Source organism: Genypterus blacodes, unplaced genomic scaffold, assembly GCF_046128005.1.
Source record: "Genypterus blacodes isolate CSIRO-AG114 ecotype Tasmania unplaced genomic scaffold, CSIRO-AGI_Gbla_v1 ptg000156l_1, whole genome shotgun sequence".
Lineage (NCBI taxonomy): Eukaryota > Metazoa > Chordata > Actinopteri > Ophidiiformes > Ophidiidae > Genypterus > Genypterus blacodes.
Genome location: NW_027466957.1, coordinates 724,417 through 741,251, shown reverse-complemented (window position 1 = coordinate 741,251; position 16,835 = coordinate 724,417). Strand labels below are relative to the sequence as shown.

The window sequence follows — 16,835 nt, the reverse complement described above, 5'->3', positions numbered from 1 at the left end:
GCTTGGGAGTGGCTACATCTAAATTTGGAAAGCAAAGGCTGTGATACATCCTTTTAAATAAATTAGGGTAATGGTCAACATATTTGGCGAACAACAATTTTGGGTGCATCTTGTAGTACTGTTTTCCTTTGGCAGGAATGTAATTGGAAAAGGCAAATAATGCAATTCAATAATCACACTATGGCGACTATGATGAGGCTGGGGTTTGGGGTAATGGGAAGGCTGAGGCTGGTCTATAATGACACTAACCTTACGCAGTGCGTCATAGCAGTTTTGTCCTTCAGATGCTTTGGTAAAGGCCGCACCTGAAGAAGCGTTGTTAGAGAATACTATGATAAACAGCCTTCCCTCTGGTCCGACTAAACTACAAGTGAGACTGGGAGAGAAGAATATTTACCTTCTTTAAGATGCAAACCCATTTTTGCTGAGAACCTAGAATTTAGTTAACTGGTAAATCGAAATGAAAAAACATTTTAATGTCACTAGATGCACCTGTGCTTTTCTAACTATAACATGATGATTCATCTCTATAAGAACAATCCTTAACACTAAAATGGTGTTCTTACTTTATTTTGCATTAAAAACCCCTAGGGTAAAAACAAGAAATCTGATGAATGTTGACAAATCATTTGAGATATGTAGTACTACTAACTAAAATACTAAGAATTAACCCAGGATGTAAACAATTCTCAGTTGGAAAATTGAAAATCTTCATGAATATATGTTGACTGTCATTTTAGATTTTTATGTCCACACAAACACTCGACATTTTGCAAATGCAAAGAAGATCTAGTGTAATTCTGATGCTATCTGGTGCCACCTTCTTCGCGGTTATGTGTTTGGGCAGTAGGGCGAGGTCAGCAGATGCCAACAGGATCAATAAGATCGTCAGGAAGGCTGGCTCCGTCCTGGGGGTTGAACTTGATTCGTTGGAGCGTGTGTTGGAGAGGAGGATGCTGCGCAAGCTACGTAGCATCATGAACAATGACTGTCACCCACTCCACCTGGTGCTGGCCTCATACAAGAGCACCTTCAGTGACAGAGTCATTCCTCCCAGGTGTACTACTGAACGCCACAGGAAATCCTTCGTCCCTGTGGCCATCGGACTTTATAATAAATCTACCCCGGGTCGGGTTGGGACAGTGGGGTCATAGGGATCTGAGCCCCCCCTCACTGTCACTTTATAGTATGTCGCACAACACGATGCTGTATATCATATATACACACGTGTATGCTGTAGTTATATAGCCAGATGCACATTTGCAATTTGTACCCTTGTCCTCCTTATGTATTTGTACTGTCATGTACTGTTCCCCGATTGTATGTACTTCGTGTGTACTTATTATCTGCATGCACTCTTGCACGTTTTCCTATATTGCAGTAGTTTTGGTGATTTCTCGTTCTAGTTTCATTCTGCATTGTACTGTAACTGTTGCACACTAATTTCCCTCAGGATAATAAACTTTTATCTTATCTTGTCTTTTCTTATCTTATCTTATATTACTGAAGAGAAAAATAATGAAACACAACATTTGATATCACAGGAGCTTTATTCAACATTTCATTTCAAAGGAACTTTAAAATTATGAAAGTCAACTATTAAGACCTTTAGTACTCCTCTCCTTCTTCCTCTCCCTCACCGTCAACTGAGTCAACTCCAACCTCCTCATAATCCTTCTCCAGAGCTGCCATGTCCTCCCTGGCCTCAGAGAACTCTCCCTCCTCCATACCCTCACCCACATACCAGTGCACGAAAGCACGTTTAGCATACATCAGATCAAACTTGTGGTCAAGCCGAGCCCAGGCCTCTGCGATAGCAGTGGTGTTGCTCAGCATACACACGGCCCTCTGGACCTTGGCCAGGTCTCCTCCAGGGACAACAGTGGGTGGCTGGTAGTTGATGCCAACCTTGAAACCAGTGGGGCACCAGTCCACAAACTGGATGCTGCGCTTGGTTTTGATGGTGGCAATGGCAGCATTGACATCTTTAGGCACCACATCACCACGATACAACAGGCAGCAGGCCATGTATTTGCCATGGCGAGGGTCACATTTCACCATCTGATTGGCTGGCTCAAAGCAAGCATTGGTGATTTCAGACACAGAGAGCTGCTCATGGTAAGCTTTCTCTGCAGAGATGACAGGGGCATAGGTGGCCAGAGGGAAATGAATACGAGGATAAGGCACCAAATTGGTCTGGAACTCAGTCAGATCAACATTGAGGGCACCATCAAAGCGAAGGGAAGCAGTGATGGAGGACACAATCTGACCAATTAGCCGGTTCAGGTTGGTGTAAGAGGGGCGCTCAATGTCAAGGTTCCTACGACAGATATCATAGATGGCCTCATTATCTACCATGAAGGCACAGTCAGAGTGCTCTAGGGTGGTGTGGGTGGTCAGGATGGCATTGTAGGGCTCCACCACAGCAGTGGACACCTGAGGAGCTGGGTAGATGGAGAACTCCAGCTTGGACTTCTTGCCGTAGTCAACAGACAGACGCTCCATCAACAAGGAGGTGAAACCTGAGCCGGTACCACCTCCAAAGCTGTGGAAAACCAGGAAGCCCTGCAGGCCTGTGCACTGATCAGCCTGAGGACAGAGGGAGAGAAAAGGGTTTCATTTAAAAAACAAAGTTAGGTCATTCCTGTATCATTATCATAGTTATTCCATTTGTTGACTCATCACCCACCAGTTTGCGGATCCTGTCCAGCACCAGGTCAATGATCTCTTTACCAATGGTGTAGTGTCCACGGGCGTAGTTATTGGCTGCATCCTCCTTACCAGTGATGAGCTGCTCAGGGTGAAACAGCTGACGGTAGGTCCCAGAGCGCACCTCATCTGGGGAGACAGATTGTTGTTTCAGAGAAATCCATTGATGCTGTAAAGGGCCATATACAGCATATATGATGTGATTTTCCACCACTTTTCTGTACTAGAGAGAAGCAGCCTGTAGACAATTTCCTCATCACCTATAAAGAAAACTTTCACTCAGCTGGCTCTCTTTCCCCTGGATAAGTCTGTGTAGAGCTGCCGCGAACAAACACAGGCTGAGAAGGGTAGAAGCCAACTCGTTCATTCTCCTGACCCCTGACCTTTGTTAATGGTTAGTGAGACTATCACAGAACTGCCGCCTGACAAAGGTGCCTGTCATGGTGCGGCTTCCTGTCAACAGCAGCGTTTGTTGGATTCAATTGTAGGAATAGTGCCCATCGCAACTCCCCCAAACAAACGACAAACAGACACACACACGCTCTCCAATTTTAATTGCAGACCTTCCTGTAACATCTTCACTCTAATAGTTCACCCCCTAAACCCCAGTGGTATCCTGACCCTCCAGGATGGGGTGGGGTTAGGGGTAATTGGCAATGACGTCATTACACATCATCTTCTTGTGCAAATGGTTTATCTTCTCAAAGTAGGCGTGTGTATGTATATATATGTGTGTGTGTTTGTGCAAGTGTGTCCCTTAAATTTGTGGCTTGTGAACATATCAGACTTTACCAATGACAGTGGGCTCCAGGTCGACAAACACTGCCCTGGGGACGTGCTTTCCAGCTCCAGTCTCACTGAAGAAGGTGTTGTAAGAATCGTCTCCACCACCCAGAGTCTTGTCACTGGGCATCTGTCCATCAGGCTGAATCCCATGTTCCAGGCAGTACAGTTCCCAACAGGCATTACCAATCTGGACACCAGCCTGACCAACGTGGATGGAGATGCACTCACGCTGGAAAAAAGCAAAAAAAGGTTAGTTTCACATTGATAAGCCTGCATGATTCATTTATAAGCTGTGTAGTGTACAGGCAACTTAAAGCGTGCATACAAACATTTAGGACAACAAATATAATGATGCAAAAAGGGGGTGGTGTGAGTGGTATGTCTATGCACAAACATGCAGCTCATGTTTTTATTGTAAATTGTATATGGTATCAATTTCAGAAGCTTTGTAAGGCTTTAAAGAAAGTGGTGCAAAACTACTTTAAAAACTATACCATAATGGTACACGATGCTGACTTCTTAAATTGTAGGATAAATGCCAGATGTGAGAACAGCAATGATGTAGCAATGTCAAATTGTCTTGGCCTTTGCTTATCCCAATTAACAGTATCAGTGATGCTGTGCCGAGTCACTCTGAAGTGAAGAGGAATGGAGATGCCTCAAGATAACAGATTAAGTGCTCCACACCACTTGCATAATTTTCAGTCACGTTTTACACCTATATGTCCACGCTTGTTCACATTAAAAATAACAGTAATCATTATAAATACATTATTTAACCCTTATTATGAACATTTCATTAAACTTTCTAGAGTTCCCTCCTGCCATCATCATTACTAGATCATTAAGCAGCATCACTCAAATTAAAATGGCCTTCATATTTAATGCATTAAGTAAAATTATTTATCATGTATTAAAAACAGTTCTTACCATTGTGGTATGTGTTTGTAGTGCTGTAGAGGTAGTGAAGCTACAGGAACAAATTTCCTACACTCAGACGATTTCACAGTCGATGTAGGAGAAAAAAGACAGCAAAATCAAGGATGACCATGGCAATTTATACTGGCTGCACCATCTTACTGTCACTCCATTGGTCAAACAGCCATCAGTGAGGATGCCCGTGGATTTCTATTGGCTGAGTGGGACTATCAGACACAAGTCCCACCCCCTGAGACCCCACCCGATGACTGTTCTTTTCAATTGCAGGTCATGAATATTCATGAGGAACCACCCATCATACTACTTTGTGATTGGCTGAAGGGAAATATTGATATCTTTCCGTGAATTGGCTGAAAGCATGGCGCCTTTTCCCAACATTATTGAGAACAGAACATTATGCTCAGATGATCAGATACAGAGCAAAGTAGCCAGGGGATCAGAACACAAAGAGAACTTGTCGAACATCAGAAAATTTAATTGAATTAAAAGGATTTTCTATTTTTGGAAAGCAAAATATGCATCCTTTGATTTTGTTTTCAAAAACCTGAAAATATTGCTTATATCTAACATATTTGACTAACAACACAATTGGGTCGATCATGTAATACATTTCCCTTTGGCAGCAATGTGATTAAAAAACAACTTCTCATATAAATGGTAGAATTCAGCCAATATTTAGAGAGAAACATACAGTACACCATTATCCTAGCATAAATCTTCAGCAGCCAGTTGACAGAATGTGACATTTACATCAATGTCCATTTTAAACCTATGTAAATATACCCAGGTTGGAGAATAATAAATAATTCTAAAAGCCACTATCTTATTATTATTATTATTATTATTATTAACAATAATCAAAATGGCAAAAAAATGGCAATTATGATTTTCCTTGGTTATTCTACATCTAGTCAAAAATTAATTAATTTAATTTGTAAGCTTTCAAATTTGCATTGGACCATTTTTTATGAAAATGATGAGTCAGGTTTAGCATGCTAGCTAGCACTGCACACACCCAGTATGCTTAGCAGCACAAAGGTTGTAATAGATTTCCATAACCAAACTACTTAATCCAAATACTTGTCTTGTGATCTGACATCTCTGCTTAGGTCCACAGTACTTAGATACAAGCACTCATCATTTCATCATCATTTCAAGAGGAGGGCGCCTTATACATAATATATGTGATTGATGTATGTACCTCCAGCACAAATGGATCTCTATGTTAGCTTGAAGATATACTGTCAGAACCATGGATGCTTTAAACAGTCTTGAATGTATCTTCTAGAAAAAGTTCACATATGTGAGGGGACCATGTCACCATTTGATCTCACATTTTTAGGATTTTAGGATAATAATGTTACACACATGTTACATTAAGAGGGGGAAAGGGGTGTGAGAAACCTTCAATATATAAATATAATGCGTGCTAGACAGTATGTATATGTATATATGGAGAGGGGTTTTGAGTTTGCAATAATAATAATAATAAAAAAACATTGTTAACATGATGGCCTGTGGACTGGATTTCTTGTCTTCTTCTTCTCGTCAAAAGTCTCCAGACATTTCCTGATATTGGAGCTCCCCCTGACATCCCAGATGAGAGCCACAGACATCCCCCCGCCCCCTCCCCCCTGGTCCAGCCGTGGCAAGGAAATGAATAACGCAGTTGCCTGGATACAGCCTCGTATCCACATAGAGCGCCTTTATCAGGTTGTCACATGACCCAGCTTAAATAACAGCATTACCAGACCACAGTACAGTTGCCCCTGTGGGGGATGTGATGCCCCCCAGTCTGCCTCTTTTACTGAATCTTGCCTGCTTGGAAACAAGCAAGTGCACTTGATTTCTTGACTGCAGGTGTGCACCTTACATTTCACTGTCCTTTTACTTTAATCACTAATGCAGTATTTTATTTGGACAGTAATAGTGTGATCATCATATTGCTGGTAGCACATAATGGCTCTGTTGTGAATCACGTTGAACAGCTTCAAACCGAAAAAAATAGCATCTGATTTGTCTTTTAAGAATTATTACTTAAGTTCATTGTTATATTTTATGCCTCATGTTTTATTAACAGGTCACTTATGTATTTTTTGATGATTTTTAAAATCTGCTTTCTGAGTTAAAATGCACGTAAAAAATATACCAAGAAGACAAGGACAGAAATGAGTCCTAAAATGACTTGGTCAGGTTGCAATATTCAGCATAGAGATAGAGACTGAAAATATGCTTGGTCATTTTGTTGGGTAACATAATCTCCGATCATGATGCAGTGCAGTCAATTTCATTCCATGGAGGACCACTCCCATCCGTAGCATTCCCATCCTCCCTCTCTGGTCTTGGTGTGCAGCTGCTCAGACCCTCCCTGTCTCACAGCTGCAGAGGGGAGGGGTAGGGGGTGTGGGGTTGTGAGGGTGCCTGGCAGCGTTAAGGGACGTCAAGTCCCGCCCTTCGAACGCTATGAATGGACAGGCACCAATGCTCACGCGATACAGCGCAAGAGTGTTGATTGACAGCCACAAAGCTTCTCCTGACATCATCCCAATATGTGTCCTAACGTAAAGTTATTGAGGTTAGGGTCAAAGGGCCCATTCTAGTGCTTGAATGCTAGGCGGGCGGGTCTTGCCAACAAGTTCTGTGGGATTTAGAATAACACTGCCTGGCACATGGAGCCCCGGCTACTTCTGGTCCCACCCTTTCACCCCCTGTAGTTAATATTTAGTGCAGTAATTGCTGTTGTTAGCAGACATCCTCGGCTCACTGCTGAATAAATGATGACAAATACCACAATACTTAGTGTGTTCTAGACAACAGCCTTTGGTACATTCTGCAGTGAGGATGCTGTCCATAAAACAGAGATAGAGGGGAACAGAAACATACAAGCCTTTTTCCATCTCCATTACCCTTTACATGAGACAGGGCATCTTAAAGGGCAGACAGAATGCAAATGTCCCACAATGTAACTAGGAAGCAAACAGTGAATAACCTTGTTGATACACATATCAAGGTCACATAAACAGATCATACTGAAAAATCTAAATCAGACCATTTCAGTTTCTCGACCAAATTCGCAACCTCTGACAAATCTGTGAGGAAGAGCCTCAGAAAGGCAGGCAGACAGGCAACCCACGTGATTGGCCCATTGCATGACATCATTGCAGAAATGCAGGACAAAGAGGGAGGAGAGCTGTAGCGCTGGCAATCCTGGTGGAGACTATAGCAGGCCTCTGCAACATGGATGCCTGATAACAAAGCATTGTGCAGTTGAAGCATTCAGCCATTTTATCGTCAAGCAATCAGAATTCTTAAAATGACAAAATTGTGGATTTATTTTTTACAGAATTTGCTGTCGTTATATATGCTACATTGCCATAATTGCATTTTGGATTGCTATTGATGAGCAGTCCAGCACGCATAAATTATACATGTATGTGTCATCTTTATGTGCTCACTTCTGTGCATGCATAACAAATTAGCTTTGTTTAAACCACATCACAAATCAAAGGTTGGGGGTCATTTCAAAAGGACCATCATTTTGAAAAGGATATTGACATCACATAAAACAATAATGTATTAATGAAGTAAGAAAAGTAAAATCCTCCTGTAACAACCATCAAATGCATTATTCTATAATATTATTGCAATGCACATGTTTTTGAGGTGATTTTTTTCTTTTTCTTTTCCTTTGCTTCGTCGTGGCAGCATGAAACAATTTTACCTGCATTTTTATTTAAACGATGGTAGTCAAATCATTCACCCCCTGCACAGGAGCGAGCCTGGCCCTGCTCATATAAATGCTCTAGCACCGCCCACTTACTCACAAGTAGTTGCTTCGACCCATTCGCTCAACACGCAACACAAAGACCCGTTTTCTACTCTTTTTTCCCTCTCCTTTCACCCTTTCAACTATTTAAGAAAACATGGTAAGTCAATTATCATTGATCACTCATTGAAACATCTATCGTCGATATGAGGTTTATATCTTAAGATTCATCCACACCCGGCGCTCTGTATGGCACGGGATGCGCGCGCACCTCTGTCTGGGTTTTCTCTGTCATTTTTCACAGATTTATACATTTCAGTGGTTTATACACAAACACGCTTTAATTTGGATGTGTGGTTGCGTTTTCTGATGGATCGTTTAGGTTTTTGGAGCACACATATGCAGCAGTGGCGCGATGTGATTGGTGACAGTAGAGCAGTAGAACAATACACTGACTGACTGCGTTTTTTTGAGTTGGGACGAAGATCCGACCCTTGACGCGTCTCCCCCTTTTAAAACAGGGTGGGGCAGACTGAGTGGGAATTGATGGAAACAAATAGCTTTTGTTCAATTTTAATTCATTATCCGCGGCAACGAGACCTCTACGCCATTGTAGGAAGCTATAGATGGATACAACGCGACTAATTAAGCATTGAAACCTCTAATAGAGACGATCTATGATACATTTGTCTCGCCCGCTGAATTTATTCGTTCATACGGTGTAAAGACGAACAAAGTGTGTTGTGTTATGGCTACCGAGGCGTGTTTCTGCCCTGCATCCTCAAAGCACGACAGCAAGCGGAATTTTCCACATTGGAAAGGCGCGCGCGCGGTGTGCACCTGCCAATGAATTTGCATTCATCCCGGTGTCAGTGACACGAAGAGAGATGGATGAGAGAGCAAAAGACCCGAGGAAAAGACGAGAAGAACACTCTGTCTCAGTGGAAGCTGCACGCAGGCATTTGTGTACCCTGCAGACTGTGGTGCAGGGTGGTGCCTCCTGTGCAGTGGAAGCCACTTTCAGACAGGGGGCGCTCCTGACTCTTCCTAATCTAATTTACATCACCTGTTTATGAGGCTGTAGTTCTTAATCCCTACACTCCATTCCAAATTTAAGGCAGCTGTAACGTCTCAGTAATTTCCCTCGGGATAGTAAACTTTTATCTTATCTTATCAATAACTCAATATTACACTGCACTGCTCCCATCACTGTCTTCTGTTGAAATGTATGTTCTGCCACTACAAGGGGAAATGATGTTATGCAAATTTATCATTGTGGAACTACATTTGAATAATTTTTTCCCCTTTTCCTAGCGTGAGTGCATCTCCATCCACGTTGGTCAGGCTGGTGTCCAGATTGGAAATGCCTGTTGGGAACTGTACTGCCTGGAACATGGGATTCAGCCTGATGGACAGATGCCCAGTGACAAGACTCTGGGTGGTGGAGACGATTCTTACAACACCTTCTTCAGTGAGACTGGAGCTGGAAAGCACGTCCCCAGGGCAGTGTTTGTCGACCTGGAGCCCACTGTCATCGGTGAGATTTTCTTAATTCTGCCTGCAATAATATATGATATATGGCATACATGGACATCCACAGTTTATTTAATGTCTTATTTCTCTTTCCCCCCAGATGAGGTGCGCTCTGGGACCTACCGTCAGCTGTTTCACCCAGAGCAGCTGATCACTGGTAAGGAGGATGCAGCCAATAACTACGCCCGTGGACACTACACCATTGGTAAAGAGATCATTGACCTGGTGCTGGACAGGATCCGCAAACTGGTGGGCTACTTCAGAAATATGCTCTGAATATGTTATGAAGTGAATAAATAAATATTAGTGCATTTCTTAAATGAAACCCTTTCTCTGTCCTCAGGCTGATCAGTGCACAGGCCTGCAGGGCTTCCTGGTTTTCCACAGCTTTGGAGGTGGTACCGGCTCAGGTTTCACCTCCTTGTTGATGGAGCGTCTGTCTGTTGACTATGGCAAGAAGTCCAAGCTGGAGTTCTCCATCTACCCAGCTCCTCAGGTGTCCACTGCTGTGGTGGAGCCCTACAACTCTATCCTGACCACCCACACCACCCTAGAGCACTCTGACTGTGCCTTCATGGTAGATAATGAGGCCATCTATGATATCTGTCGTAGGAACCTTGACATTGAGCGCCCCTCTTACACCAACCTGAACAGGTTGATCAGTCAGATTGTGTCCTCCATCACTGCTTCCCTTCGCTTTGATGGTGCCCTCAATGTTGATCTGACTGAGTTCCAGACCAACTTGGTGCCCTATCCTCGTATTCATTTCCCTCTGGCCACCTATGCCCCTGTCATCTCTGCAGAGAAAGCTTACCATGAGCAGCTCTCTGTGTCTGAAATCACCAATGCTTGCTTTGAGCCAGCCAATCAGTTGGTGAAATGTGACCCTCGCCATGGTAAATACATGGCCTGCTGTCTGTTGTTCCGTGGTGATGTGGTGCCTAAAGATGTCAACGCTGCCATTGCTACCATCAAAACCAAGCGCACCATCCAGTTTGTGGACTGGTGCCCCACTGGTTTCAAGGTTGGCATCAACTACCAGCCACCCACTGTTGTCCCTGGAGGAGACCTGGCCAAGGTCCAGAGGGCCGTGTGTATGCTGAGCAACACCACTGCTATCGCAGAGGCCTGGGCTCGGCTTGACCACAAGTTTGATCTGATGTACGCTAAACGTGCTTTTGTGCACTGGTATGTGGGTGAGGGTATGGAGGAGGGAGAGTTCTCTGAGGCCAGGGAGGACATGGCAGCTCTGGAGAAGGATTATGAGGAGGTTGGAGTTGACTCAGTTGAGGGTGAGGGAGAGGAGGAAGGAGAGGAGTACTAAAGCCTTTGGGGAAATCTATTGAATTGGTGTATTTGAATTGTCCTTGACCTACTAAATAAACATTGAAATGAAGTGGCATGTTGTACCTGTGTTTTTCTTGTTTTTTGAATAGATAAGTTGCTGAATAGAAATATTGTTGATCTTGTGAGGTTGGAGGGATAAGAAGCCTTATATTTAAAAGGTTCATTAGCAGGGCTCGAAAATGGTCCAAGTCCAAGAATGAACAGATAAGGCAGATCAGCAAGGCTGCCACGATCTTGCATAATCCTTCAAGCAGCTCACAATATCAGTGCCACCTCATCAGTAAGTGTATTGTTAGAAATGTTTCATAAATGAGGATGCAAGCATAAAGATGTCTGAGCAAAGTTTATTAAAAAAAAATCAAATTAAATTTTGCCCAAATCATGCTGTTCTTATGAAACCTGGGTGAGTATAAAAACATCATGTCATGACTCAGGTATAAATCCAAGAAATTACCTGATGAAACCCTGGTAAAGCTGGAATCATGTACGGTCATAAATTTACTATAAGAAAATGCATAAATGTATAAAAAGGTGAATTCAACTTGTAAGTCAGATGTTTTTATATGTGGTGAGGTTTGGTGCTGCTTGGTTACACTGTTCTGTCCTGCAGCAGTGGGCAGCTGTCCACTGCTCCCTGTCCTTTCAGTAGCTGCCAGAACGCTGCGGCTCCAGAACAAGTTTGAGGCGGCTTGAGCTGGGCTCCTGCAGGCACTACAGCTTCCTTTAGGGGGCGGTGAGACTTAAAAAGCCTGTTAAGAAGGAAAAAATATAGATAAAAGATGTGAGAAAATGAAGCCATACTAATAATATACATACATAATCTGTGTTTCAAAATTAATAAAATAAAGCACCTGTAAGTGTATGCAACTATTCCTACTGCTAGAGCAAGTCCCAGGACTCCCAACAGCAAGGCTACAGTGCTGGATGAGGACAAACCAGAGCCTGAAACAAGAGCAGGCCATAGGTTTCACTGAGAATAAACAGGACAACGTATGACTGTGTTGTGTAACTGAATAAGTGCAATTTAGCACAGGTTTGTGTTATGTACCCATCTCGACGGTGACTTTGGTACTGGTGACTGCTAAACTAACATCATCAGCCATTGATACATTGATGCAGTAGACGCCAGAGTCATTAAAGATGTGACGTAACACCAGCTGGCACGCTCCTGAGGGCTCCACCATGTTGCACATTGTATGAATTGGCCTCAAGCACTCTGCGTCCAGAATGACACTGCACACCTCCTTTGGGAAGCTACACAAAATGTAAAGTAAATAGAACGCAATCAAAGTATTTTTGTACTTAGTTTGAGTGATGTTGCAATGTTGCATTATTTGCAACTATACAGTGGACAAGCATGCACCTTCCCTGGCAGGTGACGGTGAGATCCAATGCATTTTTGTCAGCTTCGGGTGTCTTCATCACAGCATTGTCCATTTGTACAATCTCCACTTTTTCAATGCCCTCTAAAATAAATCAAAGAGACAAGGACACTGGAAATATACCATATATATATTCCTCATATATACTGTATGTTCTCTTTGACCTGGAATTAATCAAAAGTAACTTACCAACCACTTCAATGCTAGTACAGAAGGAGCCATAGCGATATATCACACAGTCATTATCAGAGGGGTTATCACCAGCATCCCTCTTAGCAACCACTATGACTGCAGCTCGACCTGTCAGTGTTACTGCCCTCTTTGAACCTGCTGAGGAGTACATGAGGCATTAGCACACTCAAAGCTAAATAATTCTACTATATTCAGTCAGCACATAGAAAAAATCACAATCAAAATACTATGGAGTATAATACAGTCATTTTGAGGGCAACTTGACCTTGTTGAGTCATTCAAGGACCTGATTTCCTTAAACATTTGTATGGCATACAAATGCCACACATTTGTATGGCATTTACATTGTATGAAATGACCTAATGCCTTTAAACTAGTGCACCTAGTAAGAGTCCAGTGTTTTGCCTGAGAACACATGCAATGATATTAAACCACATACCACCTCAAAATCATTCCGGAGGTCATCATACCCTAACTACTTTTCTATACATAGAATCACATTTTTGTTTTTGCATACTTGACGTGACATCAAGCCCTGCAGGGGATGGAGTCTTAGACACTGTGGCTGTTTCATGCGGAAGCTGAGGGGAGGAGGCAGCAGAGGCCTCATCCTCAGTGTTGTCCTCCTCTGGGTTTGATGCTGCTTTTACTGCAAACATAAGTTAGATTCTCAAAGTTAGTTTGTCTCATAGTTACATCCATGCCTCAGGTAGCTGGTACATGCTTCAGGTACAGCCATTTTATCACAAAGCATGTAAAATATCAGTGCAAACCCCTATATATTGAATATGGATACTATTATAATCTTATTATGTAATGTCAATCATTTGCTTTTTTTTCTTCTGTTTCCTCTTCATGCAATTTTTTTTTTAAATTGAACAAATCTTCAGGTTTAATATGTATTACCTGTGGTGCCCTGATCAGGAGTTGGACCAGGGGCCTTGGTGGTGGGTTCAACTGGCAGGTCACAGGCCTTATCTGGAATGACCGCCTGAACGACCACATGGGGCTTGAAAGAGCCAGACTTAATGTAGGTATGTGTGACAGTCAGCTCTCTGGATATAAGGGCTCCACTTTCATCCCCAAAGTCCCAGTTGAAGGTGATGTCTGCATTGCTGAGGTACTCGCTGGGGTCATGAAGGGCGATGCTGAAGGAAATTGCTCGGTTCTGGATGAAGCGCATATCCCCAACCACAATGTCATTCACTTGGTCAAGTGACACAGCAAAGGGAATTTGATCTGAGGAGGACATCAACAGACACACAAAATAAATCACATGAAGGGCTCGATTGAAAAGTTAGCACAGTAAACAAATAAGCAAAAGTGGGAAGCTATAGCTTGCAGCAACACAATCAATGCACAAAATTGTAGTAAAATTCTGAATTATTCACCAGTTATGGAGAACTGAGTGGAGGCATATCCCAGAGGAATAAACCTCTCCTTGCTACGGTAATGATAGATGACAATATCCATGGTGTAAGAGCCCAGCGGGATGTCGTCAGTACTGATGGTCAGGGAGGAGGAGGAACCATCTGCCACCTGCCAGTACTGACCTGCCAAATGAGCACAGGGGGGAAAATGTAATCAAGTGATTGTGAATTGGCTCTACCAGTGCTGAATATGATGATGAGTTATAATGATACATTGCAATTCTAGCACACTCATACCCACATGTAGGTTTTGAAAAGCTGTATTATTATTCAATTATTTAATTGTATTTTTTCTTTAAGAATGAGGACATTTTCCTTTCTTTTCTATGGAGGTTACTCAGTTGAGCGACAGGACCAGTATTTAAGGCTTTTATATATAATCCACACTGCATCATATATCAGGAATTTATGCCAGGCAAACTCTCTCAGCCATAGAAATCGACCACAACTTAATTTAGAGGCAGTTTGGGTTGTAGAGAACATGGCCTCTCTTACCCCAGGTCTTCCAGACAAACACATAGTCAGGCCTCTTGTCTTTCTTGACTGGAGTCCCATCAGGAAAAACACATTCCCAGTCTTTGTTGTGGGTTGGGTATACTGACTCAGACCTCTGGTATTTTGTTCCTGTAGCAGGAGAAGAAAATTGAGATCGTGTTGTGCAGCTTTTCATCAACGCCCGATTCACAATAAGAACATATGAGATGTGAACTATATTTCAACTGATGTGGTAATGCGTGTTTGTCTCTATATACAGTGCGGTGTACTTACCATTGACAATACAATCTTCAGCCCAAACAACCTCTCCATTAGGCTGTACCTTTTGGTTATGTGGGAACTCCAAGTCAATGGTAAAGGTAACCTTGGCAGCAGTTAGAGTGGGTGAATCATTCCCCACATTGAAAGTCACTTTTCCGCCTGTGCAGAAAGAAAAGTCAGAAAGTCAGTGGTCTGTCTGAATTTTAGGAAGCAAAGGTTCAGTTATTTATTTGATATTCAAGTGATGCTTGTTAATATCAAACATGTTGCATGCGATCGAAAATAGGAGCAATTGCAAGTTAAGATACTATTTCTACATGCTTACCTTTCCAGGAGTCTTTGTACCGTGGGTCACCATCTTTCCAGATTGGGTACATCTTAGTATTCCATGATGGATAACGAGTGAATCGGTTTTTGGGCTCTGAAGATTCAGAATAAACATTATTTTTTGTTTTAAAACAACTGTAGTACTGATGAAAACATTTTAAACAAAGTCTCTTGAGTACCATCTAGAAATCCTGTTTTTGTTACACTTATCCAAAACTGCTTTTATCTAACTTTATGAGATACAGAAAAGAGTAAAGTTACTAAAAAGAGTAAAAGTACAGAAAAGAGAAAAGTGACTTAAAAGAGTAAAGTAACTAAAAAGAGTAAAGTTACTAAAATAAAAAAGTGTATGTGATTGACCTAGTTTTCTTGTACCTCAATCCCTCTCATGCGACAGTCACCTGAGTGTGTGTCAGCGTGTGTATGCATGTGCTTATGCATGAATGGCCATGATCAAAGATTTACAGTGTCACTGTCATTTTTCAATTAGCACAAGAAGTGCCAAAGTAAAACTCAATGTCAACTGCTGAAAACAGAAGATGAATATATGCTTTTTTAACTCAGCTTCTACTAAACAACTACATGTCTCTAAATGTATTTCTGCAAATGAAAGTCATGCAACAGTTATCTTTGTTCGTCCACAATCCCCTGAAATAGAACCTAAAATTCGATGATATGATGAGTGTTTTGTAGTTTTGTAGCAATCGGCTCGAATTCTGAGACATTTATATTCATGCATCATTAAATACAGAGGTCATGGGAAAGACCTGGAGCCACCACAGTTTATGCAGCCTTAAACACTTTTAAGTATTATGATCCTCATTATCTCTGTTTGTATATATATAATATTTATAATGAGAGGATATTAGGCAGACTGAATACAAATCTAATGACTAATTTGATGTGCGGTGACTCTTAGAGCACCCTTTGGCCTTTTACAGGCTCAGTAATTAATCCAAACCTAAAGGTCTCACCAACTAAAACCAAACAAAAACACTGCAAACTTCTGTCAGAGGTGAAAGACTGGTGTGCAGTTTTTTTGTCAAAATTCATCTAAAAGGAATATACACATTATAATAAAATTAATAGAACCCAGCATTACTGACCGACTGCTGTCACTGTTGTCCCTGAGGTCTGTTTATATCATGAACAGATGGATGACTATACATGATTAAAGTCATATTTAGTGGATCATCATTTGATCATGGACATTCATTTGAAACATTATATTATCTTTACTTACTTGCGACAGCGCATGAAGCCGCTGCCAGCAGCACCAATAGAACAGCAGTCGACTGCATCCTCTTCATAAATTATCCTTTTGGTGAGCAGCAGGCATCAGCAAATTGGCCTTATAAACTCTCCCATGTTCGACCCAACATAGCATAGTAGTAGACCCCCCCCCCCCCCCCCTCCCCAATATACTCTTTTGCCCCTCCTCCACCAAGGTTACAAGGTACAACCTGTACAGTTGTAGATTTGTGATTGTGTATTTACAATAACAGATTATTTTGGTTTTGTACAGTAGAGAGAGTGCCACATAATCACATGGAAAATGCAAAAGTCCTTATGTACTTTTGTAGGGCAACAAATTGGAGCACAGGATTACTAGATTGCACAAGCTTCTCCTCCCCTCGCAAAGCTGTATTTAATACAAACATTCAAATT

General features: G+C 42.0%; 3 protein-coding genes across 3 annotated transcripts; 1 reads left to right on the top strand and 2 right to left on the bottom strand.

Moving 5' to 3' along the window:
- Positions 1-1,608: 1,608 nt before the first annotated feature.
- LOC143013392 (tubulin alpha chain-like) lies at positions 1,609-3,696 on the bottom strand. The gene is made up of 3 exons (XM_076167000.1): positions 3,502-3,696; positions 2,690-2,838; positions 1,609-2,589 (listed from the first exon to the last, which is right to left on the bottom strand). Exons 1-3 carry the CDS (start codon positions 3,620-3,622, stop codon positions 1,609-1,611), a joined length of 1,251 nt encoding a protein of 416 aa, XP_076023115.1. The 5' UTR covers positions 3,623-3,696.
- A 4,574-nt stretch (positions 3,697-8,270) lies between these two features.
- Positions 8,271-11,085, top strand: tuba1c (tubulin, alpha 1c). Its single transcript, XM_076166999.1, has 4 exons — positions 8,271-8,360; positions 9,515-9,737; positions 9,834-9,982; positions 10,077-11,085. The coding sequence occupies exons 1-4, from the start codon at positions 8,358-8,360 to the stop codon at positions 11,055-11,057; spliced, it is 1,356 nt and encodes a 451-aa protein (XP_076023114.1). The 5' UTR covers positions 8,271-8,357; the 3' UTR covers positions 11,058-11,085.
- A 584-nt stretch (positions 11,086-11,669) lies between these two features.
- Positions 11,670-16,468, bottom strand: pmelb (premelanosome protein b). Its single transcript, XM_076166185.1, has 12 exons — positions 16,411-16,468; positions 15,166-15,261; positions 14,853-14,999; positions 14,580-14,708; positions 14,046-14,207; positions 13,561-13,893; positions 13,172-13,303; positions 12,652-12,789; positions 12,444-12,546; positions 12,129-12,334; positions 11,932-12,022; positions 11,670-11,829 (listed from the first exon to the last, which is right to left on the bottom strand). Exons 1-12 carry the CDS (start codon positions 16,466-16,468, stop codon positions 11,670-11,672), a joined length of 1,755 nt encoding a protein of 584 aa, XP_076022300.1.
- Positions 16,469-16,835: the final 367 nt, after the last annotated feature.